We start from the raw sequence: 8,394 nt of genomic DNA, 5'->3' as shown, positions 1-8,394 counted from the left end.
CATCCAAACAATAAGAAGAAAAAAAAAGCAAGAAGGAAAAAGAACCCCTCAGAAATGTCAGGAACGGAGCATGACCAGTCAACGGACATCTTCTCTGCGGATGGTCGAGTCTTTCAGGTGGAATACGCATGCAAGGCTGTTGACAATGGCAGTACGGCCGTTGCTGCGTGTTGCACCGACGGTGTGGTGGTAGCGGTAGAAAAGATTCTTACCAGCCGCATGCTGGAGGAGAGGTCGAATGATCGCATCCACGCTGTAGATCGCCAGGCTGGTGTCTGCATTTGCGGCATGCTTCCTGATGGTCGCGCCGTTGTCTCACGGGCTCGTGCTGAGGCGGAAAACAGTCGTGATGTATTCGCTACTCCCATTCCCGGCTCTGTGCTTGCATCCCGTATTGGTGAATTTATGCATGTTTACACCACCCACTACGCCTACCGCCCCTTTGGCTGCTCTGTTATAATTGCTTCCTACGCCGATGACGGTCCACAGCTTTTCGTCTCTGACCCGAGCGGAACAGTGGCCGGTTACTACGGCATAGCACTGGGGAAGGGGAAAACAGTGGCCAAGACAGAGTTAGAGAAACTGAATTTTAAATCACTTACCTGCGACGAGGCGGTGGTGAAGCTCACGAAAATCCTCCACGATGTGCACGATAAATCAAAGGACAAATTGTACGAGTTGGAGGTGGCATGGGTGTGCAACAAGTCAAATTGTGTGTTTCAGCATGTGCCGAATGACATGATCCCGAAACCTCCCGCGCCGCAGTAGTAAGGAATGAAGGAAGGAGCGAAAAAGAAAAAAAAAAAAAAAGAGGGGGAAATACGAGATGCAAAGGAGAGAGAGCGTGAAAAAAGATAAAAGAAAAAAAGGAAAAAAGGGAAAGAACGCGGATGGAGGAGGACGAGGAGGTGGTGACAGAGGGGAGGCAGAAAGGAGAATACAATGCAAAAGAGGGTATTCATTGGGCTCCACGATCGATTTTGTTTCGTGTGGACGTCTCTTTTTCTTTCTTTTTCGTTTGTTTTTTATTGTTTATTGTTGTTGTTTTTTTCTTTTACTTTTCTCTGACATATTTTTTGGTTCCTTCTTGCCGGCAGGGTCTTTTGCCGACTGTGAGCGATACGTCTTGACTCTTCTTATTGGACGCACATTATTATTATTATTATTATTGTTTCTTTTGCTTCTTTTCTTTATTCTTGGGTCCTGTGCGAAGGAGACGTGGTGGTGGTGGTGGAAGGGCGTGAAGGAAGAAGTGGAAATGTGGTCAAGATGTGCTGCCGTTGGAGGAGAGGCTTAAACAAGTGCCAATACGTCATTTTCTTTTTTTTTTTCGTCGTGTGTGTGTGCGTGTGTGTTATTCCTTAAGATTAATTACCGACGATTATTTCACAACGTTGGGGATACTTTCCTGCATTGTGCCGGCTTTTGAGGGAATAACATGCCAGGAGAGGATTTGGCGGCTGTGGACGTCCGTTTCTCTCGATCCGTCTGTCATGTCATTACCACCTGGATTGCGTGTTTGCATGATGTTTCTTTGGGCCACTTTTTTGCGTGTGTGTGTTGGGGAGAGGGGGAGGGCGATGTTACATTACCGTCAATGGCTCTCTCCCTTTTTGTTCCCTGCGTTTATTTATTGTGTTGAATGTGTTTTTACCTTTGTTTTGTTTTGCATTTATGTTTCTGTGTTTATTTCCCACGTCTTTTTCCCTCTTTCTCTTTCCCTGTAGTCGCTGCGGAGGGGGCGTCTACGTGTGAGTGAGGGTGCAGGGTGAGGGGGTATAGTACTTGAAATGGCTTTGCGCGGGGTGCCGATTCGTCTGGGAGTTCACCGTGTTGGATATACACACCCCAGCACTCTTCCAGTTCCGTGTGCACAGCGTTGGGACTTGCGGCTGGCGCGAGCCCGCATCTTTCAGGAGTACATTGAGGAGAAGGCACCGGGTGCGTGGCAGTTAGAGGACGAGCGGTCAATGTCGCCGGAGTTTAAGACATTTACAGGGTATCCAATGCGGGAGATGCGTCCGGGATACGGGCAGAACCTTCCGGACTTCATTATGAAAAAACGATTACCAAACAACACACATTATGAATTATTTGCCCGACGTGATATTCCTAACGAAGACAACGCTATGTACGGAAAGTATCTCTATGATATGACTGTGCATGGGACTTCGCTTCCGTCGACCTATAGAATGCACAAGGACATAAATAAGGCTCAGCGTAACGACCGGAAACTTTCAGGCAACCGATTCAGGGTACTCTGTTCGTCTGGAGCGAAGAAACCACCTTCCGGATGGGAGCCAATTCCAGATGCAACGGAGGAGGAGGAGTAGCATTACGAGGCGCCATGTTTTTTTTAATTTTGATTGTGCATTGGTGTGGAGTATAATGATTGCCGGTAACTGTGAATGTTTTTTTTCCACTGTTGAGGAGGGGACACCATTGTAACTGTATATATTCATTGCAATGAAAATATCCCCTTGTGCTTGTGTTTATTTGTGTGGCCTGTAGCCCCTAATAGTAAAGGACTAGAAGTCATATGAGCGGTAACATGTTTGCAATTGATGACTGGCGAAGGGAGTTAACCGCGGAGGATCATGTGCAGCGGCAACACCTGGCCAAAACTTCTTTACAGCGAAATTTTCGTGGGGATGCTCAACGACGTGTGACATCGTCAACTGCATCGTCCAACATGGCGGTGATAGACTGCTGTTGGGCTCGTGGCCACCGCACCGGGGGAGCGTCGTCTTCCTTTTCGACGGTCCTTTCAAATTACCTTTTTTGCGCTCTCTCTGGTGGTGTAGTGTGCATCCTCAACACCACCAATTTTATGAAGATGTACCTTTTTGAACATGATTCCTCGCGACGGAGTCGAAGGGACGAACGTGCACAGAAGAAAGACGTCTCGCGTCAGCACGATTCTCGTCGAGAAGGGGTGGCGGCGATCGACACTGTACTTTTCCCCCGGCGAGGGAAACGGGAGTCATCCGTGTCCATCACGACGTCTGGCACGGCACTGGAGGGGGAAGGATTTTTGTCGCTTGTGTGTGCCTCGGCGGAGGGCTCGTTGTGTCTCTTCACCGTCGAATCCGAGGCGTCCAGTCACACGCGTTCTGTGAGCATCAAGACGGGGGCGGTTCACAAGGCTGTAGAGTTGCCTTCCGATGACGCTGTTCCGGCAAAAGGGAGATGGGAAAAGGCATACATTCGATTCAGCCCAAAGGGAGGGCGTGTTGTCGCCGTATTCTCCTCAACGGTACCGTGTGGTGCAACCACCGTGGAAACGAACAGTTTCTTTCTCACCGGAGAGATTGTGGAGTACGTGACTCTCTTCTGTGTGTTGAAGTGGAAGGAGGGCGAGTCAATTGAGACGTTCACTGTGGAGACACCTTGGACTCGCATACGGTCTCCGAGTAATGCGGCCTCGGCGGAACTGCAATACGTTGGCTGGTGGGATGATGATGAAAGTGTTTTTCTGACGGCGTGGTCGGATGGTGCCGTATCGCTCATGGGTGTTCACTTGGAAACCTTGGCGCATACCTCTATTTTTTGCACCCCGGCGGAGCGAATGGCGGGGCGTGTATCTATGGTCACCGCCGTTCCTCCGATCCCTCAGAAAAAGGGGAGCGGCAGAGCCTTCACATATTACCAGTCCGGTCTTGTGGCAATGGTATTGGATGGAAATATAGTCACGGTGTTCACGGTTCATGATTCACAGCAGCATTACGGGACCGCAAGCGAGGATGGACCACCACTGAAATTCGCCAAGCTTGAGACAACGAAGGGGCATACAGAGCCTGTGAGAGAGTTCACACTGCGTCCTGGGCATCACACGTACTGCAGCGAGGATATTCCTGTTTCCGACATTGCACTTTTTGATAATTTTCTTCCTTACACTTTGGCGGTACTTCTGCGGAGTGGTGCTTTAATTGCACTTGACACAGTCACAATGGAAATTCTTTACCATCGTCCACTCCAGCGTATTTTTCCCTCGAAAGGAGGGAAAGCCGCTTCGTCAATCAACGAGAAACGCGAGGCCGCGATTGTGGGAGACGGCGGGAATTCCAGCGGCAATGGCGGTTGTGTTAGTGAAGGTATGAGTTACTTTATGCGACCGAAGGAGAGACCGATGACAATGTGTGTTGTGGAGCATAACACGGTTCTGTTGCTGCGTCCTTCTTGAAGAAGAAAGGGGGGTATGTGAATACATCCAAAGAGAGTTCTTCTTATAGATGATACCAAGCTAAGGAGAGGTAGAGGAACAATAATAACAAGAGGAAAGAAAAAGGACATAAATTCAAAGATGACAAGCGTTGGTTTACACTCCCGTTTTGTCAGATGACATTTTCGGGCATTTGCTCGGGGTATCCGCGTTTCTGCGTGATTCAAAAAATAATATATATATATATATATACCTTTATGTGTTTTACTTTTTCCTTCTTTTTTTTTTTTCTTCTCCGGGCAGTTATTTGGGGGAACAGATCTCCACATCCCGGCCTTGCCAGATGCCCCTTTTGGGGGGGAACCATTTTCTTTTTCACATGCCCATCACATTTGGTTACCGAAGCGCCTTTCAACGGATGACTCTCCGTTTCAACCTTGAAAAGGCAATGGTGCTTTCAACTATAGAGACGGGGGCGCGGTACTTTGCGCGTGTTTCACCTGTTCAAGGAAAAATTGATCCCCCCAAAGGCGGATTTGTGACGGACGACGTGAAAATTGACATGAACGCCAACATCGGTGGTGCGTACGCACGAGGTGTGTTTGCGTGTCGTGAGATTGGTTACGGGCGTGAAATTATGAATCTCCCTGCTTACGCCATGTATATTGGGGACAGTGAGGAGCAAACGCTACGGGAACAGGTGTTGATCCTTACAAAGGAGGTGTTTACAAAACTTGTGCTTGGCTCCCCTGAGGAGAAGCTGTACATCAAACACCGCGTCATGACACTCATGTCTGGCGGTTTTTCATACTTTACCCGAGAGAGGGATGTCTTTGAGTTTGTGGAGGATGTGCGTGCCCCGGGCGCGGAAGGCGTTCTTAAGAATGGGGCGAATTATCTTCTTAGCGGCGAGTTTTCCTCCTACGATTTGCAAAAGCTTCCACTCATCATTGAGTTCAATCGATACGACGTTGAATACAACGGGCGACGTGGCATTTGCCTGTTTCCTGAGGCACAGTACTTTAACCACCAGTGCGAGCCCAACGTGGAGGTGACAATTACGTACAATAGTCTGAAGGGAAGATTTTTTCTGAGCGCGCGAACAGTACGCCCGGTGCGTGAGGGAGAGGAATTGTTCATCAACTACATGCCTGGAAATACCCTCCCACTGTCACGATTGGCGTTGGCAATGAAAAAGCGGTGGGGCTTTGAGTGCACATGTGTCCGGTGCAAGAGTCGCGGCATTGGCGCTGTAACCATGTTGTTTGTTGTTGTGTTGCTCCCCATGACGGCCTATCTTCGCTCAGTCAACGTTCGCCGCACACAAGAGAAGCAGCGTGGTGTGTGAGTGTCAGACTGGCGCCTCGGCAGCAGCAGCAGCAGCAGCTTCGGGTCTGTGGCGGCTGTTGAGGAGAAGGACCGCAGCCAAAGGGCGGAAAAGGGGAATAGTGCGTGCGTGCGTGCGTGCGTGTGTGTTTTGGAAGGAGGGAGGGGAGAGCAGGAGGCGGGGAAAAGGACCTACATTTTAAATTCTCTTTTCTTTTTCTTTTTTTTACTTCTGCTGCTGCGGTCCACTACGTTTTTTTTTTCTTTTTTTCTTTTTTTTTTTGGGTTGTGCTTCTTTTGCGCAGTCATTTTGCTTCGCTGAAAACCGAAGTGGACGGCGCAGGAACGTGGGAAATATTAAAAAAAAAAGTGTAGGAGAAACAAAGGATTCCAATAAATTTAAACCGGAGAAAAGTAAATATAAAAATAAAAATAGTCAGGGTTTTAAGCCTAATAAGGCGAAACGAGAGAAGAAAAAAACAAAAACAACCACAACAACCACAGCGCTACCAAGGAGACAGGGGTTAGGGGGGAGGGGGGGGAGGGGCTCAGGGAGTAGAACGGTGACACAGGCTGACCGTTGTTAAGGGTGTTTTTTTTTTTTCTTCTTTGCGTCGCTGCTACGTTTGCAGGTTAAAGAGAATCCTGCAAAAGAATCACTAGGGAGGGTGAAATATACGCCTTTATTACATAGATTTCTCACTCAGTGATTCTATATACATTACACATTATATATATATATATAGTTTCTGAGCTGAGTGTGTCCTTTCCCTGTGATAATGATGCCAAAGGATCCTGGCCTCTGGGGGACGGGTTTGCTTGGCGGCACCTCCACAGGGACGTCAGGCGGAGGTGCAAATGCAAACAGCCGTGGAGCAACAGGGATGGGTGGTGGCAACGCCTCAGCGCCAATTACCTCGACGGTTGCAGCGGCTAACGCGGCCGCAACCACATCACTTCCTAGCGGCAATAGCTACGCCTTTTTGTCCTCATCTGCCGTCACTGCCACCTCCCCATCGGTGCTCGTGCAGAGCGGGGGCGGTGGTGTGAATGGCATGGGCAGCAACGCTGTCGGTCTGATGCCGGCGATCGTCAGTCACGATCGGTCGCAAGAGCTGTGCAAGTACTTTCTCAACGGGGGGTGTCTTCGCGGGGCACAGTGCCAATATCTTCATGAACTTCCCGATGAGCGTCACCTTGATGTGAATGGCTACGGGTACATTCTCAATCCCAACGTGCACAATGCTCAAAAGACACTCCCTCTAGCAATGAACAGCAACCCAACTGGCACTGTTCAGGTGAACGGTGGGGCTTTGTCGCCCTCCCCACTGATGTTAGGACTTAGTTCGAGCGGTAGTCGGCAGACACACGGGGCTAAAGCCAAGCCGCAAACATCGTTTATGGTCGGTGTGCCAACACATCTGCCGTTTCAGCTTTCTTCATCGAATGCCAAGGCATCGCCTCCAAAGTACCGCCCACCGGAGCCCTTCTTAGATTACAACCTGCCGCCTACGCTGGCACTGCCGTTTAACACTCCGCCGAAGGATGTGGCTCTCCAGCTAACACGCACAATGCTTCAGAACTGAGAGGGAGAAAGTGAGGGAGGGAGAAGGGAGGATCACTGCGACCCACTGTGTTCCTTTCCTTCTTTTTCTCTTTTTTTTTTTTGTTTGTTTGTTTTTCTCATCTCCCCTTCCCATTTCGTAGTTTATTATTCCTTACTTTCTTGTATGCCGCATGGAAGTGCTTTTTTCTCACATGCTGTTTTTTTTTCCCTTTTCTTTTCTCTCTTTTCTTTTTGCGTGCGTGCATGTGTGTGTACTTTGGACGCTCCCACCACCGGACAGCGCCGCTGCGAGTGAAGGTGTGTTTGTGTGTGTGGCATCAGCGAGCGGGGAAGTCGATGTGGAGGCATGTGAGGGGGAGGAGAGGGGAGTGAATGAAGTAAACAAACAAACAAAAAAGTCGAAAATAATAAAAGAAAAAAAAAAGGAAAACGAAAAGAAAAAAAGGGCCAAAAGAAAAGAAGAAGAAAAGTGTGTGTGTGTGGGGGGGAAGGCGATAATAAATGAGACGACCGATCATAATAAATAAAAAAAAAAAAAAAACGAGAAAAAGAAGGAAAAAAACACACAAAAACAAAAAAAAAGCAAAAACACGAAGAAGAAAAGGAATCGTAACTGAAAATTTAGGCACGTAAATTTAGGCCTTCAATTAATGAGGCGACAAGAAAAAAAAAAAAAGATAAAAAAAATAAGAAGAAGAGGAGGAGAGGAGGAGAGGAGGAGGAGTATGATGATCATTTATATAACTGTTTGTGTGTGTGTGTGTTATCATCTCTTTCTTTTATTTTTGTTTATCTTTTCGTATTTATTTATTTAAAGTGGGAATCCCCTGCAAGAACTAAAAAAAAAAAAAAGAAGACGTATTTGTAGTTCCCGCGAAACAAAAACAAAAAGTAATAATAAATAATAAAAAAACAACAACAACAACAAAAAAACAGGTTATTATTTAATTTTTTTTTTTTTTTTTTGTGGTGTGTAGAGGGAGAGAGATGGCGGTGTTGGGGGACTGAGCGATTTTTCTTTTTTTTTCTTTTGGTTTACTTGGCAGACATGCCCGTAATATGACGCATTCACACCTTCTGGGTACGTGGGATTTGCAGTGTGTACGCGTTGGCGCGTTTGCTTCTCTATTTCTGCACGAAGTGGGAAGGGGGTGGGTGGGTGGTGGTGGGGGCGTTGGGTGTTGGTGGCGGTGCAGGAGGCAGGAGACAAAACGAAAAGAAGAAAATTGGATGTAAAACAAAAAAAAAAAAAAAAAAAAAAAAAGGAACAAAAAAACAAACAAAAAAAAAGAGGGGATCTTTGGGAGATTTAATTCACATGGTACCACAACACCCCGTA

General features: G+C 47.6%; 5 protein-coding genes across 5 annotated transcripts, besides 17 other annotated features; all 5 read left to right on the top strand.

The window, feature by feature from the left end:
- Positions 1 to 8,394: a sequence feature (heterozygous, non-Esmeraldo-like haplotype).
- Tc00.1047053507775.50 (proteasome alpha 7 subunit, putative) lies at positions 55 to 768 on the top strand (the record flags this gene model as incomplete). Its single annotated transcript, XM_800460.1, has 1 exon — positions 55 to 768. One exon carries the CDS (start codon positions 55 to 57, stop codon positions 766 to 768), a length of 714 nt encoding a protein of 237 aa, XP_805553.1.
- Positions 770 to 885: a sequence feature (T-rich).
- Positions 777 to 938: a sequence feature (CT-rich).
- Positions 1,002 to 1,066: a sequence feature (A-rich).
- Positions 1,150 to 1,173: a microsatellite.
- Positions 1,611 to 1,692: a sequence feature (A-rich).
- On the top strand, positions 1,791 to 2,333 carry Tc00.1047053507775.40 (hypothetical protein, conserved; the record flags this gene model as incomplete). Its single annotated transcript, XM_800459.1, has 1 exon — positions 1,791 to 2,333. One exon carries the CDS (start codon positions 1,791 to 1,793, stop codon positions 2,331 to 2,333), a length of 543 nt encoding a protein of 180 aa, XP_805552.1.
- On the top strand, positions 2,540 to 4,183 carry Tc00.1047053507775.30 (hypothetical protein, conserved; the record flags this gene model as incomplete). The annotated part of the gene is made up of 1 exon (XM_800458.1): positions 2,540 to 4,183. The coding sequence occupies one exon, from the start codon at positions 2,540 to 2,542 to the stop codon at positions 4,181 to 4,183; it is 1,644 nt and encodes a 547-aa protein (XP_805551.1).
- Positions 4,388 to 4,414: a sequence feature (AT_rich).
- Tc00.1047053507775.20 (hypothetical protein, conserved) lies at positions 4,506 to 5,510 on the top strand (the record flags this gene model as incomplete). Its single annotated transcript, XM_800457.1, has 1 exon — positions 4,506 to 5,510. The coding sequence occupies one exon, from the start codon at positions 4,506 to 4,508 to the stop codon at positions 5,508 to 5,510; it is 1,005 nt and encodes a 334-aa protein (XP_805550.1).
- Positions 5,530 to 5,549: a microsatellite.
- Positions 5,611 to 5,637: a microsatellite.
- Positions 5,742 to 5,771: a microsatellite.
- On the top strand, positions 6,268 to 7,074 carry Tc00.1047053507775.10 (hypothetical protein, conserved; the record flags this gene model as incomplete). The annotated part of the gene is made up of 1 exon (XM_800456.1): positions 6,268 to 7,074. The coding sequence occupies one exon, from the start codon at positions 6,268 to 6,270 to the stop codon at positions 7,072 to 7,074; it is 807 nt and encodes a 268-aa protein (XP_805549.1).
- Positions 7,125 to 7,287: a sequence feature (A-rich).
- Positions 7,456 to 7,525: a sequence feature (T-rich).
- Positions 7,577 to 7,644: a sequence feature (T-rich).
- Positions 7,746 to 7,779: a sequence feature (CT-rich).
- Positions 7,932 to 7,986: a sequence feature (T-rich).
- Positions 7,993 to 8,021: a sequence feature (AT_rich).
- Positions 8,290 to 8,345: a microsatellite.

The sequence above is a fragment of the Trypanosoma cruzi genome, genomic scaffold (genome assembly GCF_000209065.1).
Source record: "Trypanosoma cruzi strain CL Brener 1047053516425 genomic scaffold, whole genome shotgun sequence".
NCBI lineage: Eukaryota > Euglenozoa > Kinetoplastea > Trypanosomatida > Trypanosomatidae > Trypanosoma > Trypanosoma cruzi.
This window is presented reverse-complemented; position numbering and strand designations above follow the sequence as displayed.